The 20,065-nt window shown below is 43.9% G+C and overlaps 1 protein-coding gene across 2 annotated transcripts in view; it reads left to right on the top strand.

Annotated features, from left to right (window-relative positions):
* Positions 1-18,470, top strand: part of LOC105465302 (ssemaphorin 4F) — a 28,409-nt gene extending 9,939 nt beyond the window's left edge. For both annotated transcript variants that reach the window (XM_011713694.2, XM_011713695.3), the window contains 9 exons: positions 8,823-8,942; positions 9,043-9,194; positions 9,855-10,033; positions 10,245-10,392; positions 10,519-10,741; positions 10,882-10,991; positions 11,106-11,266; positions 14,960-15,018; positions 15,283-18,470. In XM_011713694.2, coding sequence (XP_011711996.1) covers positions 8,823-8,942; positions 9,043-9,194; positions 9,855-10,033; positions 10,245-10,392; positions 10,519-10,741; positions 10,882-10,991; positions 11,106-11,266; positions 14,960-15,018; positions 15,283-15,893 — 1,763 coding nt within the window. In that variant the 3' untranslated portion in view covers positions 15,894-18,470. The remainder of the gene's footprint in view (positions 1-8,822; positions 8,943-9,042; positions 9,195-9,854; positions 10,034-10,244; positions 10,393-10,518; positions 10,742-10,881; positions 10,992-11,105; positions 11,267-14,959; positions 15,019-15,282) is intronic.
* Positions 18,471-20,065: the final 1,595 nt, after the last annotated feature.

The raw sequence follows: 20,065 nt of genomic DNA on the forward strand, positions 1-20,065 counted from the left end.
ATAGGCATTTCTATGTAATTTAAAAATTCGTTATAAAGATAATGTTTAATGACATGTTACTCATTCTGCTAACATACCACGAATTAAACAATTCCATATTATTTATATAAATTTAATTAGTTCAAAGATTTTGCTGTTACCCATATTGCTATAATGAACATCTTTGTGCATACATTTTTGCTCTCATTTTAGGTTGGCCTCTTAAGATTCCTAGAAATGGATTACTGTTTCAAAGGGTGTGAACACTTAATGGCTCATTATCTGTTGCTAATTGAGTTTCTAGAAAGAGTATACCAATTTACACCCTAAATCAGTAGTGAATGAGAGCGGCCTTTTTTTTTCACATACATTTCACCAGAATGTATTGTTCTCATTTTAAAAAATCTTTGCTATTTTGAGACTAAAAATGGCACCTTGTTTTTATTTGTATTTCTTTGAATAGTAATGAAGTTGAACATTTTTCATGTTTTAGTACTTATTTTTATTTATTCTTTGGTAAATCCTCTGCTCATGTTCTTGGACCAGTTAAGAGGGTAGGATATTAGCTTTTTAATTACATATCTTTTCCTTTGTGATTGTATATAATTTTTAAGCTCAATCCTTCACTTAAAGAGCAGATAACATTTTTTCTTAAAATTTTTTTTCCAAACATGTAACTCTTTGATCTATTAATATTTGGAGTTATTTTGATAAATCGCATGAGAGAGGGATCTAAATTAATTTTTCCCAGCTAGCTAATCAGGTGACTCAGCATCATTCGTTATACTGTTTTTTTCTTTCCTTGATTTTTTTTTTGCCAACTGTATCATAAAATTAATTTTTGCCTATATTTTTGGGAAATATTTTATATAAAACAAAAATTGGGACACAAGATCTAATGATGAAAATTTTTTCCTATGCATGACTTTATTTTTTAGGGAAAGTCTTAAAAGATATACAAATTACATCAGTCTTTAGTCTTATAGTTAATGACTTAACCTTTTTCTGAAAAATAAAAGTTTTTGAAAATGAGCATAAAGTATATATTGACTAAATACAATATTTTGAGTTGTCATGATTATCATTATCTACTGTTGAAATTGACGAAACTTTCCTTATACTCATACATGTTGGAATAAAACAGTTTAGTTGATAGTTTATTTTTATAGGTTTTTTATCAACATCTTTGGCAAAACTCCAAGTCATTAAGAAAGGTTTCTGAGTTTTCATGGTTGTGATGTCTCTTGAGTCTATAAAATTGTTTATCAACAAAATGACTTACTTGCAACAATCTAAGATAATCGTTTATCATACTTTTGTTTCAAGCCGTAATTTCTTTTTTTTTTTTTTGAGATGGAGTCTCGCTCTGTCGCCCAGGCTGGAGTGCAGTGTGCCATCTTGGCTCACTGCAGCCTCCGTCTCCCGGGTTCAAGTGATTGTCCTGCCTCAGCCTCCTGAGTAGCTTAGATTACAGGCCCCCGCCACCATGCCCAGCTAAGTTTTGTATTTTTAGTAGAGATGGGGTTTCACCATGTTGGTCAGGCTGGTCTCAAACTCCCGACCTCATGATCCGCCCGCCTCGGCCTCCTAAAGTGCTGGGATTACAGGTGAGAGCCACCACACCTGGCCTCAAGCAGTAATCTTTAAGCATGTGCAGCCCTCTGTGAGTAATTTCTCTTTATTCAGTCAGCAAGTGAATTCGTATTAGAATGTGGTTTAAGAATATAAATTTCCAGTTTTAGTATATATGCTGCTGAAGCGAGCATAAGAATACAAATTTCATAAAGAAGATCGTTGTGAGACAAAGTGGGAGGTACATTTTCAAAAAGGTTTTAAGTCTTTTTTTTTTTTAAAATAAAATTCAGTGTTGCCTTTCAGTGGATAATTGATGGAGGTGATCAGAACTCACTTCCTTATGGCTTCAGTTAATGTGGAAACTCTGTCTCTAGCTGTCTCAGACCCAAATCATAGTCAATACTAATATTATACATTTTCATCTGCAGTTATTACTTTACAGGGTTACAATTTAAAAGTTTTTCCTGGTCTGACATGAGGGCTAGCGTCTACTTGGGGCTTTCTAGAATGATTCATTATGCCTTACTTTGCCTCTGTTTTGAAAATAGCAGTATAGAAATAGTGGTAACATTATATAAGAATTAGAACCAAAATTCCCAATTAGGTTCTAAAAAAATGTCCTTAAAGATAATAGCAGTATTTTGAAATGAAAAGAGCTTTTAATAATGAAAATATGATTAGAATATGAGTATTTACTTAAACCTATAAAAATTACACTGTGCATTGTAGAAAATTGAGAAAATGTAGAAATATATAAAGAAGAAAGTAAAAATGTTATTTGTAATTCTGTCATTACCAAGTAACCACTATTATTATTTTGGAGTATTTTGAGTGTTTTCTTCTACTGTGTCTATGTGTCTGCGTATTTATTATAACTTGGAATTATGTATATTTCATTTACTATTGTATACTGAGCATTTTCTCATCACATGAATTGTTTCTTCAAAACATGATTTTTAGCAATTGCATCCAATTACATAAATTGTACTGCATACGTAGATGGATGTAGCATGATTTAATTATTTCTATGTAATTATACATTCAAATTTTAAAATTATTGTTTTTATAAATAATGCTGTAGCAGGAATCCTGTTACATAATTCTTTGCATTAATCTACTTAATTGCATATGAGTCAATCCAAAAAGTGGAATTGCTAGGTGTAAAAGTCTAAATATTTTGATGGTGCCTGATGGATTTGGACAAATTAATTGCTCTCCAGTTAGTCCTACCAGCGGTGGCTAAAGGGCCTGTCCCATTGCACTCTTGCCAGTCCCAAGTAATATGTAGAAACAAACAGTGACCTCCTACAAAGTCCAGTATGATATTTACATATTTTGATTGGCATTTCTGTTAGTGAGGTTGAATTTTTCATGTGTTTATTGGTACTTCTGTTTCTTTTGGGAAAGCCTCAGAAATCTTATTTTCAAATATGAAGTTTATCTGTACTGTACTTAGATACAATTAAGAAAATGATCTCCTTGTCTTTATTTGCGCTGTTCTAATTTGGAAAAATATGAATATTTTGACATTCACGTTAGCATAAGAACATCGGTGATTCCTTCTCAGTCTTCTTGATAGGGCTTTTGTCTTCTGCTCATTCTTAAATGTTGGAGTTCCTTGGGCTTCTACCTAAGAGCCTCTTCTCTTCTTACTCTATGTAGTTGTGATCTCAGTGAGCCCCATGGCTTCTGTTTCCGTTGCATTCTGTTGGCTCCCAAATCTACATCTGCCTCCTGGACATTACCTGGAGGTACAGACCACACGTCCTACTGCCTTCCAGACATCTTCAGTTGGATGTCCCACAGGAATCTCAAAATCATCATGCCCCAAAGTGAGTTCATTGTCTTTACTCACCTCCCCCAAACCTGCTTCTCCATCAGTCTTCCCTCCTCCGAGTGTATAGTGCCATACTCACTCAGGTACCCAAGCTAGGGACGGCAGTCAGTCATCTTTGGGCCTCCCTATCACATCCTATAATGGATAGGGTTTCTATCAAGAAGAGCAGAAGACTTTGCTCTTTCTCTTTGGGAACCCATCCTGTGTTTTTATCACATGGTTTTGGTGTCATTGCATCTTGTGATGAATGCATCTGCCAAGGAGCTCTGCAAATGTTCCAGATGCACTGCATGCTGCCAGCATTTTGAGGCCAAGTCTGCCTCTTAAATCTCCGAGACTAGCATTCACACATGAAAACAAGACAGTTACAGAAATCCTACATGCCCGACAGAGGGAAATGTAGAGTCAACACTGCATCTCCAATCATCTAATTATGCCCAATAATAGGCTTAAAAAAATTTTTTTTTAAGTATCCAGCTGGCTCAATCCTTAAATAAGGAAAAGACTTTTTGAGTAGGAGCTGTCTATCCTGAAAAATGTCTGACCATGAGAAGAATGGAAGAAGAAAGGAGGCCAGGGCATGTAAAAAATCCGTTTTTTTTTTTTTTTTTTTTTTTTTTAAAACAGCGTCTCACCCAGGCTGGAATACAGTGGTGTGATCTTGGCTCACTGTGACCTCTGCCTCCTGGGTTCAAGTGATTCTTCTGTCTCAGCCTCCTGAGTTGCTGGGATTACAGGCACGCGCTGCCACGCCCAGCTAATTTTTTGTGTTTTTAGCAGAGACAGGGTTTTGTCATGTTGGTCAGGCTGTTCTCTAACCCCTGACCTCAGGTTATCAAACCACCTCGGCCTCCCAAAGTGCTGGGATTACAAGCATAAGCCACCGCGCCCGGCCAAAAAAAAAAAAAAAAAAAAATCAAAATCAGCTTTTTAAAACTAATGTACAAGGCTAGATGTGGTAGCTCACACCTGTAATCCCAGCAATTTGGGAGGCCAAGGTGGGAAGATTGCTTTAGCCCAGGAGTTCAAGACCAGCTGGGGCAACATACTGAGACCCTGTCTTTAAAAATTAAATTTAATTTAATTGATTTAAAATTAATTTAAAATTAAATTTAATTTTTAAAGACAGGGTCTTTAAAAATTAAAGGGTCTTTAAATTTTAAGACAGGGTCTTTAAAGGCCCTGTCTTTAAAAAAGACTCTGTCTTTTTAAAAAAATTAGCCAGGCATAGTGACGCATGCCTGTGGTCCCAACTACTTGGGAGGCTGAGGTGGGAAAATTGCTTGAGCCCAGGAGGTTGAGGCTGATCACGCCACTTCACTCCAGCCTGGATGACAGAGTGAGACCCTGTCTTAAAAACAAAAAGTAGGCTGGGCGTGGTGGTTCACACCTGTAATTGCAGTACTTTGGGAGGCCGAGGTGGGCAGATCACGAGGTCAGAAGTTCGAGACCAACCTAGTCTACACAGTGAAACCCTGTCTGTAATAAAAATACAAAAATTAGCTGGGCATGGTGGCGGGTGCCTGTAATCCCAGCTACTTGGGATGCTGAGACAGGAGAATCGCTTGAACCTGGGATAGCGCCACTGCACTCCAGCCTGAGCAACGGAGCTAGACTCCGTCTCAAACAACAACAACAACATCAAACCAAAAAGTAACAAACACACTAATGAACTGATAATTCCTATTGTAAATCTCCTTTAAAAGGAAGCATTTTGATGCCAGAATGGAAATTTTAAACCCCCAGGCTGTAGAGAAATATTCACTGCCATGACACATGTTTATAGGCTTTCCATCTGGCAAGTTGGGATCTATTTTTACACACAATTATGATTTTTCTTTGAGTGTGTTTCTTCGTCTTTTGTGGCTTTCAATGTCTTTTTTTTTTTTTTTGTATTTTCAAAATGAAAATATCTTAGTTTTTTTGCACTATAAAAGTAAAAGATGCTAACTACAAAAAACAAGGATTATTCAATGAATAATCTTTCCCATGCTTGCAGGCATATATACATATTTTTAAAAAAATAAAAATAGGGTTGAATTATTCCTGGTGATGTTTTCTAACCTGCTTGTTGAGCAAACTCATCACTGTGGGAATTACTCGCTTTTGCACATCATCTTTCGCCAATGGCAGATGTGGCCTTGATCCATTCAGCAATAATTTGCAAAGCAGTTGTATGGTCAGTGTTATTATATAAACAATGTATCACAATCACAATATTTGGAATTGAGAGTGTCTTGAAGAGTCCAGGGCATGTGGTGATCTTGTGGACTCCTATGCTCAATATTGTAATGGTTGCTATTCTTTCTGCTGTGTAGGGGTGTGTGTGTGTGTGTGTGTGTCTGTCTGTAAGATGTGCTGCAAGCCCCCTTAGGGCACCTGGAGCTCTGCTACTTCCTCCCAAAGTGTCTGATCCCTCCTGCTGATCCTTGGCTGTTCCACTCTGAGTGACTGCGCACTTCTCAGCATTTCTGGGCTCCAGTGTTGCTGATTCCCCCATTGGTCACTTAGGAAGTTTTGTGACCTCCATCTACTGCTGAATCTTTGCATGGTTATCTGTGGTCCTTTACTGTTTCCAGAATATTTATGATTGTTTTTCTCCAACCCTACATACCAAGTCATGATCCCAGCATCTGCTTTACCACATCTCCTATTCTTAGGGTATCCATGACAAGGCTTCTACCAGGGTTTTGATTTTAGAGTATTTAATATGTCATGCTCTTAGGGAACATTTTCAAACTCTGGCCTCTGTGTCAACTTTTTCCCCCTTGGAAGTACAGAGGGTTGGCTCATTTGCTGTTCCATTTTCTGCCAGGACCTTTGACTAATACTTGGTTTTTCTTTCCTGAAATTTTCTAGAAGGGAATGGAATATCTTTGTATAGCTTCCCCCTCTTCTGGTGGCAGATTGAGCATATGGCCCTTTGAAGTTTCATAAGGAGCTAACATGAATGAATGTCAACCATGTGCCAGGCCTTAGCTAGGGCTCTTTATCTTATTTAACCCTTAGCGCTATTCTGAGTGGAAGATGGCATTATCTCTATTCTGCATTTGAGGAACCTGAGGCTTCGAAAGTTGCTTTGCCCAAGATCATAGTACTACTAAGTAGTCAGGGTTCAAACCCAAGTCTTCCTGGCTCCCAAACACTTGGATTCTTTTTAAAATTGCAAATAATGGAATAGTCTCACTTCCCCACCCCAAAAGAAGGCTTTCAACCCTGCAGTGCTGCCCTTGTAGGGCTCTGGCCCTCTTGTTCTCTACGTAGAGTGTTTCTTCAGTGCTGGTTACCTTTCTGGTGCCTGAGACATGCTGCTTCTCTGGAGCATCTGTGACCCCAGGATGATCATGCTTCCCTCCAAGTGGCCCCCCACTCTCTACTGCTTCCCCCAGTGTGCATGAGCCCTGTGGTTCTGGCTGAGCTTTCATGCACCCGCTTCCAGCACATTGGCCTGTCTTGCTTCTCTAGCCTCTCTGACTTGATCTTCTCAGTTGCCTTTGGTAGCTCTCCCCTTAAATGGGAGTGTTCCCCAGGGCTCTCTTCTGGCTTTACCTTTTTCCCTGGCTATGACTTTCATGTCATGACTTAAGCATGAAGTGTGATGACTCCCAAGTTGCTGTCTCTGGCCCTGTTGCCCAGGCCCTTCCCTTAATTGCTTTCCAGGATCTCTGACCAATATCCTGAAGGCACTTCAGCCTTAGGATGTGCAACGAGTGGACTCATTTCCTCTCCAGCTGTGTCTTTTATGGGCCTTGTTCTGTCATTTGCTGTCTTGGTTAATAATGTCACCACCAACTATCATCAGTCTTATAAGCTAGAAACCTTGAGAAACATTGGTTTACTCCATTCTGTCTCATCTCATATTCAGTTGATCAATTTCAAATCCTGTTAATGGATTCTACCTCAGAAATACCTTCCAAATCCAGTCCCTTTATTTCCTCTGCCTCTGCCTTACTTTGGGCCTTTCACTCTTGCCTGGACTGTATGAATAGCCTTTTAAGTAGCATTATCTTTTTTAAAAACAAAACTGTTTATATCACTTTCCTCCTAAAAAAGTCTCTGCAGTTTTACGCTTACCTGCAGGGTAAAGTGCGTATCTGCTGGCATGGCAGAGCAGACTAACCACAGAGTGCCCATCCCCACACCTCCAGCTTCCTCTCTGCTCACTGGCCCTGCCCAGCAGCCCCTCTGCCCCCACATGGCTGAGCATGGCTCCCCTCTTCACTGCTTGCTTGTCTTCCTCCCTGAAGTCCTCCTTCCATCTGGCAAATTTCTTATTCCCATACCCAGCTCACATGTTGCCTCTGAGATGCTGTTCCCTCAGGTAGATATAGCTGAGTCCCCCATATGTGTTAGTCTGTGCCTCCCGGAATCTGATTACACACTTGTCTTCCTGACTCACATGGGGGTTCTTGGGGCCAGGGATTTACTTAGCACCCGGCACAGTTCCTTGTACGTAGTAGCTGGTGAAGGCATACCACCTTGTTTTCTCCAGAGTGCCTCTGATACTCAGCACACCCCCAGGGTGTTCATGACTTGGTACTACTCTCTGATTCATTTTCCTCCTACTCGTGTCAGACCCATTGGTGGTGGTACTCAGAGTGGCTACAGTTCTCTCCCATTCAGCCCACAGAGCTGAACCCCCCTTCCTTCCCAGAGTGTCTGTGATTTGTCTCTTACTCAATCCCCACTATCCCTGGAGCAAGCACCTTTGCCCCTCCACTATACTAGGAGGGAGGACCTGATTCCTTGTTGCCTCTCCTGGCTGCCTGTGAAATCTCCACTCATCTCCTAGGCCAGTATCTCTCAAAGTGAGGTCCTGAATTACCTGCATCCGATTACTCTGATTGCTTCTTCGAAATGCAGGTTCTTGAGCCAACCCCAGCTCTACTGAATGAGAATTGCTGGCCCAGGTATCTGCATTTAAATCACTTCCCCAAGTGAGTCTAGTATTCTCTAAAATTGTGACTTGTTCTAAAGCAGTGTATGCCCACTAATGTTCAGAAAGAACATTCATTCCCTGAGACATTTACCAGAGTGGGACAACTTAAATAAGATGGGGACCTGTTACAAAGCAGATGCCCCTTTTGGAGAGTCACAGTACAGTCAGCACATTACAGGGTTACTGAAACAGCAACAAAAAAGCCCCAGAGAAACAAGCTTGATTTTTATGAGGGACGCCTTTATTCTCATACACATGGACATTTCCGCACAGTATTTTCTTAATGCTGGTTTCCCTGACTGCCCTGGAGGAGTTTATGTCTAGATTCCCTTAATTGCGATAATGCCTTTGATGTGCTCAGCAGTGTCTGGCACTCATGGGTGCTTAGTCCCTGAGAGTCGCTGCCCTGCTTTATGTCCCACTCTGCCTGTGACCTCTGTTGCTTCCCTCAGTGGGTCACTGATATCCCATCTCCTCCCTGTCGCCCTGCAGGGGGGGTCCTCTATGCTGCCACTGTGAAAAACTACCTGGGGACGGAGCCGATTATCACCCGAGCAGTGGGTCGTGCCGAGGACTGGATTCGGACAGACACCTTACCGTCCTGGCTGAATGGTGGGGAGAGGGAGAGGGGTCCTCTGGGGGGACCGATGGGGTGGAGTCTGGGAAGTCCCAGGTTGTGTCTGTGAGGATCTGAGGCCACTGGTATTCCCAGCCCCAGCCTTTGTCGCAGCCGTGGCCTTGAGCCCAGCCGAATGGGGGGATGAAGATGGAGACGACGAAATCTACTTCTTCTTTACGGAGACTTCCCGAGCATTTGACTCATACGAGCGCATTAAAGTCCCACGGGTGGCCCGTGTGTGTGCGGTGAGACCCCATCCCAGCTGTCTGTCTGTCGTCTCCTGCTCTGTCTGTCCCCCTGTCTTATCTTTTCCTCTTTGGGTCTCTGTCTTTAAATCTCTCCCGTGTCTCCTATTTTCTCTGCCTTGACTTCTCTTCTGGGAGCTTGAGGAATGTGAGAGAGAGGCTTTGGCCTCTTTGACACCCACAATTACCCTTGTGACACACTGTCTACAGGAGGTGGACTAGTGTAGAGGTTAAAGGGAGGAACTGGTGACAGACCAGGGTTCAAGTCCCTGCTCCACCCACCACTTAACTGCCTTTGCAACTCTGTCCAGGTTCTTTAGTGTCTTTGAAACTTGTCTATAAAAAGAGGATAATAATGATGCCTGTCTGTGAAGGCTGTTTGCGTATTAAATGAGGTAACTTACGTAAAACACATAATGTAGTACTTTATAAGTGCACAGTTAACTTAGTCACTGTCATTGTTATTGTGACCCCTTCACCCCCGTATCTCATTATCCCTGCAGCTACTCTGTGTGGCTCCCTGTCCTTGCATTTGTATAAATCTGTCTCCCCATCTGTCTATGTCTGCCCTGAAGTCAGAAGGAAACTTAAATTGGTCTCCATGCTCCTTGCCCAATGATGGTCATCTAAAGAGAATCTCCCATGTGTTCATCACCGCAGGGGGACCTTGGGGGCCGGAAGACTCTCCAGCAGAGATGGACGACGTTTTTGAAAGCTGACCTGCTCTGTCCAGGGCCTGAGCATGGCCGGGCCTCCAGTGTCCTGCAGGATGTTGCTGTGCTTCGACCTGAGCTTGGGGCAGGGACTCCCATCTTTTATGGCATCTTTTCTTCCCAGTGGTGAGGGGTCTTGGTGTGGAGGAGAGTTACAGGGTGGGAGATAAGTGGGGATGGCACAATGTCAGTGTTGTCTCTTCCAGAGGGGGCAGGCTGTCCCGCCTTTGGCTGCATGGCTCGCTCTGTGTTTCTTGGGGGTCATCTCATTTGACAAGGGATGAGTTGCTGTCCCCTAGACCCCTCCAGATATCCAGCTCCAACCTGTGAATTCCAGGGAGGGGGCTGCCATTTCTGCTGTCTGTGCCTTCCGACCACAAGACATTCGGACAGTGATGAACGGTCCCTTCAGAGAACTAAAACATGACTGCAACAGAGGACTTCCTGTCATGGACAATGATGTGCCCCAGCCAAGACCTGGAGAGGTGAGGGGGCAGATCTTCATTCTAGGCCTGAAGTAGAGAGCTGCTATTAAGGCAAGAGCCCCACCAAGCATTACTGGCGTGTCCTGTTCGTGGGAAACTTTGTTACCACCCCTGTATTTCCTCTAGTGCATCACCAACAACATGAAGCTCCGGCACTTTGGCTCATCTCTCTCCCTGCCTGACCGTGTACTCACCTTCATCCGGGACCACCCACTCATGGACAGGCCAGTGTTTCCAGCTGATGGCCACCCCCTGCTGGTCACGACAGATACAGCCTATCTCAGAGTCGTGGCCCACAGGGTGACCAGCCTCTCAGGGAAAGAGTATGATGTGCTCTACCTGGGGACAGGTATATTTAGTGGTCAAGCAGGTTGCCTACCTAGTGCATACACATTCTCGTCACAGAGAGAGTACTGTAATACATATATGTCTGAGTCCCAGGCACAGGGGCAATTATGTCATTATTATTGTTCCTTTCCTGTCCCCTAGAAGATGGACACCTCCATCGAGCAGTGCGGATCGGAGCTCAGCTCAGCGTTCTTGAAGATCTGGCCTTATTCCCAGAGCCACAGCCAGTTGAGAACATGAAATTGTACCACGTGAGTTGTAGATTTTGGAGAATCTATTGGGGAGACATCTGAGTCCAGAGCCAGTTTGTGACCCTGAGGTCTGGGAGATCCAGTGTATTCCCCTTCCCCGCTCCCTTTTTGTAGAGCTGGCTCCTGGTTGGCTCCCGTACTGAGGTGACACAAGTGAATACAACCAACTGTGGCCGTCTCCAGAGCTGCTCAGAATGCATCCTGGCCCAGGACCCAGTCTGTGCCTGGAGCTTCCGGCTGGATGAGTGTGTGGCCCACGCTGGGCAGCACCGAGGGTGAGTGTAGCTGCCTGGATTTCTTGCTTACTGTGCCAGGGCTCTGTCCCATCCATATGTCTATGTTTCTCATCTGTTAATGCTGCCCTGCCAGAGGCTGTTTTCTTTTTCTGTCTGTTAGAGTCTGCATCACTCATGTGTCCTTCTGTCAGTCCATACTAACTCATCTGTTTGTCCATCTAGGGCCACCTCATCAATGTCCTTGCCTCTTGCCTCTCTGCTGGACCTGCCTTGACCTGACAGTGTGCTATCTCTAGTGGACGCTTCTTAGTTTTCGTCTTACAAGAGCTCTTGGAAGTGTTTTCACAGTTGTCCACTCCCTCTTTCCTTGAAATACTTTACTCTTGGTCTCTATGACTCTGCATTCTTTGGTCTCCTTCACTTTCCCATCCAACTACTGAATGTTGATATTCCTCAGGGTTCAGTCCTGCACCCATTCTCTTTACACTTTCATGCTATCTCTAGGCAGTTTTATTCTCATTACTTTCAATACCATCTGACTGCTAATGACAACCACAAATATATCTAGTTGAACTGTGGAACTCCCCATCCAACTGTCTACTTGATATTCCCTTTGGATGCTTCATAAGCAACTCAAATTTAGCAAATCAAAGTGTGCGGTATTGTTTCCTCTTTCTCTCACATGCTCCTCCTCTGGTTTTCCTCATTCCAGTAAAGGGACCTCCATGCATCCAGTTGCTCAAGCCAGAAATTGCCCACATTGTATTATGATTTGTACTGATTCTAGCCCCTAAACGTCCTTAGTCCACCCTCTTCTCTCCACCTCTACTGCTACCACTCTAGTCCAAGCCATCATCGCTTCTTAACTGGACTACTCTAATAATCTAATTGGTCTTCTTTTGACCATTTTGGGCTGCTACCATCCATTTTCCATTTAGCAGCTTAAAAGCATATGTCACATTGAAGCAAATCCCTGACATCATATCATATTCATCTTAAATATTTCAATATGTATCTCTACTAGATAAGGACTTTTTTTTTTTTTTTTTTTTTTTTTTTTAGACGGAGTCTCGCTCTGTCGCCCAGGCTGGAGTGCAGTGACGCCATCTTGGCTCACCACAACCTCCGCCTCCCTTATTCAAGCGATTCTCCTGCTTCAGCCTCCCGAATAGCTGGGATTACAGGTGCCCACCACCACACCCAGCTAATTTTTGTATTTTCAGTAGAGATGAGGTTTCACTATGTTGGCCAGCCTGGTCTGGAACTCCTGACCTCAAGCAATCCACTCGCCTTGGCCTCCCAAAGTGCTGGGATTACAGGCGTGAGCCACTCCGCCTAGCCCAGGACTCTTAAAAACATCTTATTGTAGGAAAGTTCAATCATAGCCAAAAGTAGAGAGAATTGTGTAATGAATTTCCATGCATCCATCCCTCAGCTTCAACAACCATCAGCTTCTGGTTAATCTTGTCTCTTCAGTACGTTTACTCATTCCCAACTATTTTGAAGCAAATCCTGAACATCATTTCACTTCATCCATAAATCTTTCTGTCTGTATCTCTAACATACAAGGGTTTTTAAAAAAAAAACCATATTACCATTATCATACCAAAAACTTACTTTCTTAATGTCATCAAATATCCAATGTTCTGATTTCTTCAATTGCATATATATATATATATATATATATATTTTTTTTTTTTTTTTTTTTTTTTTTTTTTTTTGAGACGGAGTCTCGCTCTGCCGCCCAGGCTGGAGTGCAGTGGCCGGATCTCAGCTCACTGCAAGCTCCGCCTCCCGGGTTTACGCCATTCTCCTGCCTCAGCCTCCCCAGTAGCTGGGACTACAGGCGCCCGCCACCTCGCCCGGCTAGTTTTTTGTATTTTTTAGTAGAGACGGGGTTTCACCATGTTAGCCAGGATGGTCTCGATCTCCCGACCTCGTGATCCGCCCGTCTCGGCCTCCCAAAGTGCTGGGATTACAGGCTTGAGCCACCGCGCCCGGCCTCTATTGCATATATTTAAGAAATAGTTTATGTCAGTATCCAAATAATGCTTATTAATTGTAATTGGTTGATATGTTTCTTAAGTGTCTTTTAATCATTGAGATCTTCCAGTGAAGTATTTTTAATTACTTGATTTGGAAGTGTTTTTGCAAACTGACCTTGAGATTTCCTATTTTGAAGTCCAGTTAATTTATAGCATATTTGTAACTACAGAACCTCAAGTATATACAGAACCCCAGAATATTACAGAACCCCATGGCTACACATTCTTTAGAGGTAAAAGTACTTGTCTTTTGGAATAAAACAGATTAATTCACACATGTCAAAACAGAGTGAAATGTTTAAAATGATAGCTGATCTGTAGGGCTAGATATGAAAGAAAAAACTGACATATAATTAGAATAGTCATAACATTTAATTTTGTTTTTCTGATATTTGTCTTTAATTATAAGTGTAAAATCTTATGCCATCTATTGATCAGATTCTTGACTTTTTGCCAGTTGGGGATATAAAGTAATTCTTGGATGACAGGCTTGGCCAGCTTTGCCTTTTTGGTTAAGAACTTTAACCTGGTATTTTAGTTTTCTGGGGGAGAATTTTTAAACATCTAAGACAAAAGCAAGGGCTTTATTCTGTCCTTTATTGTTTTAATTTCCATTAAAATAAGCATTCACTGGTCTTAGATATCCTCTATACTTGAGCTTCAAGGATTCCCTTAAGGTATACGTGAGTAGGGGGAGGGGGGAGAGTGTGGGGTGTGTGTTTATGCCAGTGTTCTGGGTTGTTCTTGTGTACATTTCCCATACCTCAGTTCATCCAAGGGAGAAGAACATAGACTGAGAAGTTCCTGTGGCAGCAGCTGTACATGTGGTCTTCCTGTGTTCCTCACTCTCAGCTAGACTAATCAACCTTGGTTTTACCCAAGAAACTTCCATCTATTCATACCAGTCTTGGAGCTCATTTCAGGGACCTCAATTCATATTGAAGGAGTTCCTACTCAGATGAGTCTGTGTTTGATTGAGGCTTTGTGTGTTCAGACCTTTTACCTGGCCTTCACTGACAACCCTGGTAGGGGTCTCATTGACTTCCCGGCCTCTGGGAGTGGTGCCAGAGAGTTCAGCAGTGAGCAGTCCATCTTGCTGTCCTCCATCAGATATAGTCCACCCAAATCCTGGAAGTACCAGGACTGTGCTATTTGAAACAGATCCATTCAAATAACACATAGGCCAGTATATATCAACCACTATTGAAGAGTTCCTTTGTAGAGACAAGCAGCTTTTAGGAAACAAAAAATCACCTCACTGACCCTAAAGGAATTTTGATTAGCTTCTGCAGAAAAGGAATTTGCTCTTTGTCTTAAATAAGAGAAAAAAAATCCCTATAGTTTTTATCCTTTTTTTTTCCCTAGAGAAATCTTGTGGTGGAGAACCAGGTTCATTTCTTAGAAGATTCTGTTTCTTTTAAAGCACCCCCACTAAACATCTTTCCAACAGACCTAGTGCAAATTTAGCTATCCATGGTCTGCTAGAAAGATGCATGCATGAAATGTCATGAGTAATATTAAGAGGTGTTGGGGAAAAATTTGGTGATGAGGAGAAACTTGACTGATAATTTCAGGAGTGATTTCTGGGATGATGGGAGATGTATTGAATGAGGGAGTCTTCAGTAATACTGAGGAGGATTGAAGGGAATGTTGACACTGGATTTACCAAGCATTCTCTTCTTTATAGGTTGGTCCAAGACATAGAGTCAGCAGATGTCTCCTCTTTGTGTCCCAAAGAGCCTGGAGGTCTGTGTGGTCTGTATGGCTTAGGGAAATGTGGGTGGAGTGGATGGAAAGGGGCTAGAGAGTTGTTCATTTTGGAACCATTCTAAACCTTGGATCTTGGAGGATGTGGCAGCCAGGTACCTTGGGCCTTAGCCTCTTTGGGAATCCCCTTTTTAGCTTAGTCTCCATAGCCCCTTCTCATGATTGACATCACCCCACACTTTTCTTCATCACACCTCCAGCCTTTAGCCTTACCTCCTTTTGTGCCTTTGCTGTCTCTCGCAGAACGTCCAGTAGTGTTTGAAGTTCCCGTGGCTACAGCTGCGCACGTGGTCTTGCCGTGTTCTCCAAGCTCAGCATGGGCATCCTGTGTGTGGCACCAGCCAAGTGGAGTGACTGTACTCACCCCCCGGCGGGATGGACTGGAGGTGGTGGTGACCCCAGGGGCCATGGGTGCTTATGCCTGTGAATGTCAGGAGGGTGGGGCAGCCCGTGTGGTAGCAGCTTACAGCTTGGTGTGGGGCAGCCAGCGAGATGCCCTGAGCCGGGCCCACACAGTGGGGGCGGGACTGGCTGGCTTCTTCCTGGGGGTTCTCGCAGCATCCCTAACTCTCCTTCTGATTGGTCGGCGTCAGCAGCGACGGCGACAGAGGGAACTTCTGGCTAGAGATAAGGTGGGCTTGGACCTGGGGGCTCCACCTTCTGGGACCACAAGCTACAGCCAAGACCCTCCCTCCCCCTCTCCTGAAGATGAGCGGTTGCCCCTGGCCCTGGCCAAGAGGGGCAGTGGCTTTGGTGGATTCTCTCCACCCTTCCTGCTTGATCCTTGCCCAAGCCCAGCCCACATTCGGCTAACTGGGGCTCCTCTAGCCACATGTGATGAAACATCCATCTAGAGCTGGGCAAATGACCACTAGTGTATAAGTGATCACTGGAACGGAGGGACCACTGAGATGCTGGGGTCACTAGGCCTGGAAGACCATCCCAGCCTCTGAGTTCTCTTTGAGTATGAGTGATTACTTGGACTTTAGTGTCTGTTCTCTCTGAGTCTGGATGGACTTGGGGCCAGACCTTTGCCTGATTCCCGATTGCCATGAAAGATCAGAACTGCTTTCTGCAGCAGTCAGGGCTTCTGCCCAACATCTGAACCCCTGTGACCCTTCATCCCTGGCCCCCTATCTTGGGCCCATTAGTTTTGGGGATGGGGCACAAGGCATAGCTATGACTTTGCTTTCTGGTTGGAGCCTGACCAGAAGGAAGAGCCCTGGAGGTGGTTGGGGGCGAATGTGCACTGAGTCCTTGGGGTGGTTCTGCTTATTCTTCAAGTTTATCTGAATTTCTGTGGGGAGTGCATGATCCCCATGTTGTGACATGGAGTCTCTGCCCTGAGATCTTCCCCATCTCAGTTTTCCTTCCATGAATGAGTGTGTGTAAATACATGGTGTTCATAGGAGACCTGGCCACATGTGCATGAATGACTGGGCTGATGCTTAGGAATATTTATGAGGGATGGGGAGGGAGAAGATTGGAATAGGAATATTACCTGCAGAACTTTAGACCCTGTAGCCATAGAGGGAATGGCTTTCCTTTCTAAAAGGAACTGAAACACTGCCCCTCTCCCCATTGCCCCACAACCTTACTCTAAATTTGAGTAGAGAAAAGCTCGTAAAGTGACTTTCTGGCTGGGAAGGGCAGCAGTACACATGACTCCATCTTTTTCTTTGTTTTTGCCCTTTGGCTGCCACCACTGCCATGTCACAGCTGCTTTCTCTGGCTAGAGTATAGGCTGTACCCCATTTCCTTGGCTCCCACTGAAAATTAACAGCATTCTGATGATTAGGGAACAACAGAAGGGGAACAGTCATAGGATATACAAGCAGTATAAAGATAGGTTCACAATCAGTGACTTTACTCAGGGTGACACCCTTGCCCTAAAGCAAGAGTCCCCCCTACCTGGGGTCCATGGACTCCCTGAAATTGTATGCAAAATATTGTTTGTACATGTGTGTCTGTATGTCTCTGTGGGGGAGGTTTTATGGCTTTTGTCAGATTTTCAAGGCCTTAACAAAGTTAAAGGACCACTGCCCTGAGGTCACTGCACTGAGACCAAGCTAGGATGGCATCACTCTGTGGCAGCTCTGCCTGGCCTTGCCCTGCCTGGAACAGGGTGATTGCTGGAATGGAGTTACCACTGAGATGCCAGAGGTTCCTGGGTCTGGAAGACTTGTTGCCTTTCAGCTGTCTTTGAGTCTGACTGACTGTGGCCAGTCCCTGAACTGGTAGCTGCTGGAGGCCTTCTTGTTTCTCCAGTCCCTGGAAGCTGAGCTCTGTGTGTATTTGATGACATTGTCAACTCTCACCAAACTTCAAGACCTCTTCCTGCTTGACCACTCGCACATGCTCTAGGCTTCTCCTGCTCAGTACTGGTCTTGGCCTGTAAATGTGCCTCGTTCATCCGTGGTGCTTGAGCCCCTCAAGCTCCAGTCAATGATCCAGTCCTGCCCCTTTGAAGTTTTCTCCTCTGCTTTCCTTGGCAGCAGCCTGCAAACTACTCAAAAGAGTCCCCTTGGGTTTGGAATGATCAGTGGCTTTGCCACTAATAAATGTGTGATCTTCGGCAAGTAACCTAACCTAGGGACATTAGTTTACTCATTTGTGAAGTGGGGATAACAAAAACCTACCTCAGGGTTGCTACAAGGATTACATGAGAAAATATGTCAACAATAAAGACCTGTCTGTACCAATATATGTTGTTATTGCAGAAATGGGCTTATTCATAATCATGTTGCTTAACTATATGATAACCATGACACACGCAATCACATTAAGCCTCACTCAGTAAAAGGACAGTCATTACTTCACAGATGTCCTGTTCTGGGTCACCTCTGGACAGCTCATAGCTGCTAGTTTCTAGGTTTTGGGAGGCAGATCTATGATTTTTATAATCTTCAGCTCTGTCTGACCTTAGTGGCCTGAGATCCCTTTGTATAGAATGGAGGAAGGCTGTGTGTTCTTTGGTTTACCCTCAGCCTATCTTTCAACCCCACTCACTTGAGGTTATGGCCTAGTTCCTCTTTGGGGGAGGAAGGAAGGTGGGGAGATGTCAAAAGGGACTGGGCTTCCTGTGGGGAGTGGGAGGGAAGAGTTTTTCAAGGAAGAGAGAGACCAGGGCTCTTATACTCTGAGCCACTATCTCCCTGCCCTAATCACCTAGGGCCAGGCACCAGACAACTAGGGATTGGCCTCTTTACTCCAAAGCCTGCTGAAATTACTCAAACTAGCCAATCCTAAGTCTGCCTACCCTGCCTCCCTCATTCCTTACAATGGAAACTACAATAAGCGCTCTTGCCCATGATTCCCTGCTCCCTCTGCATCCTGACTGACCCTGGTGCTTCTCCATGTGGTCCCTGCATAGTGTGCTTTGCCTCCTGTTTCTAGGGACCTGTGAGTATAAACTTCCTCGATGATAGTCATTTCTGTGTCTGTGTGTCTTATTATACCTTATTAAAGCAAACCTGGGTACATTTTTAAAACAGCAGAGATTCTCTGAAGATTAATGATTGAGAAGGCTGATTGGACCTGTCTAATCAGGGAGGCTGAGGCCTCAGGCCTTCCTTAGGCACGTTGCATATCTGTCAAGTAAGGGCCACTAATCCCCTCACATGGGTTCATCTGAACTCTCTGCCAGCCCAAAACACGAGGACTTGCCACCCATCCTTAGCACTCTCAAGACACACTTAAATGTGTTTGATACGTAAGCTCCAATTCCTTCCTCCATAAGAAGTGAGAAGGCAGAAGTGGCCTTCCCCGAGGTGAGGACGGGGATGGGTGTTTTTTCTTTGAGTGATGTAGACCTATGCCCTGCTTCCATGCCACTTCCTCAGATGTGACAGACCTCTGCTGGGATGGAATATGTGTTTGCTGGAGACAGCTGTGACATAGAGGATTGTGAGAAAGGGTCCCCATGCTTGGTGTGGAAGGAGGGAGCTGCTCACCCTCTGTATGGGCTTGGATGAGGAGCTTCTCAGCAACAGTCATAAAAACTAGAGGATCTTCTGCCCTTTGCTGGGAGACACATGAGGCCCCTGGATTCATGTGGAATTCTAGGGAGAGGGACGATCACCCTCAAGATGGCTGAGATCGAATATCTTGTCAGATGACTGGACGCTTAGAATTGGGTTAATTTGATTAAATAAATAAAATAGGTTTTTGTACCTATAAGTTTGTGGAGAAAAATTCCTGCCCACTATACTAATATCAGCATTTCTAAAATGGTCTGTCTGGAGCATATGTGTGATGAACCTACCTACAGATTGAGCAGAATAGCTGTAGATAGGGTGGAGTTGAGTGAGCACCAAGTGCCCGAAATGAAGAAAGAGGACCTCCTTCCAACCTTTTGTAGGAACCATCCTCCTAATGCAATTTCTCCCCACAGATATCCACCAAATTAACTTTTTTTTTTAACCAGACTCAAAGTCTATGATTTCATCATAACAATATAGGTCATCATAGATTGAGATTACCTTGTAATTCCTAGGTAAATGTCCTTGGAAAAAAGGAATATGAACCTACGGGATTGCAGTCAACAAAATAAGGTGTCCACATGCTACCTCTACAAAGGTTTGTAATACAGTTGTCATTGGGATCTTTGCTAGATAAGTTCTTATTCTACTTTGGGTATTTATTGTGTTACTAGCCAGGGCAGGCTTTGCTATGATGCAATAACAACCCCACACTCTTAGTGGCTTAAAACATTTGTTACTCGTGCCGTATGTCTATCCTTGGCAGTCACTCAGGAACCAAGGCTCAGGGAGGTTCCATCTTGACACAAGCTTCCATGATTGTAGGAAAAGGAAAAGGGAACTTGGCTAGCCATAGGTAGGCACCTGAAATTTTTGTCTAGAAGTAACATGCATGATCACATTTCAATGAACAAAGCAAGCCATGTGACTACGCAAGTTCAAGCAGATGGAAAAGAGCTATGATAGCCTTGTGCTAAGACCACAGTACTAAGCATTTGTGCCTGAAGTACGGCCACAGGGCCGGCGCGGTGGTTCACATTTGTAAT

The sequence above is a fragment of the Macaca nemestrina genome, chromosome 13, assembly GCF_043159975.1.
Source record: "Macaca nemestrina isolate mMacNem1 chromosome 13, mMacNem.hap1, whole genome shotgun sequence".
Lineage (NCBI taxonomy): Eukaryota > Metazoa > Chordata > Mammalia > Primates > Cercopithecidae > Macaca > Macaca nemestrina.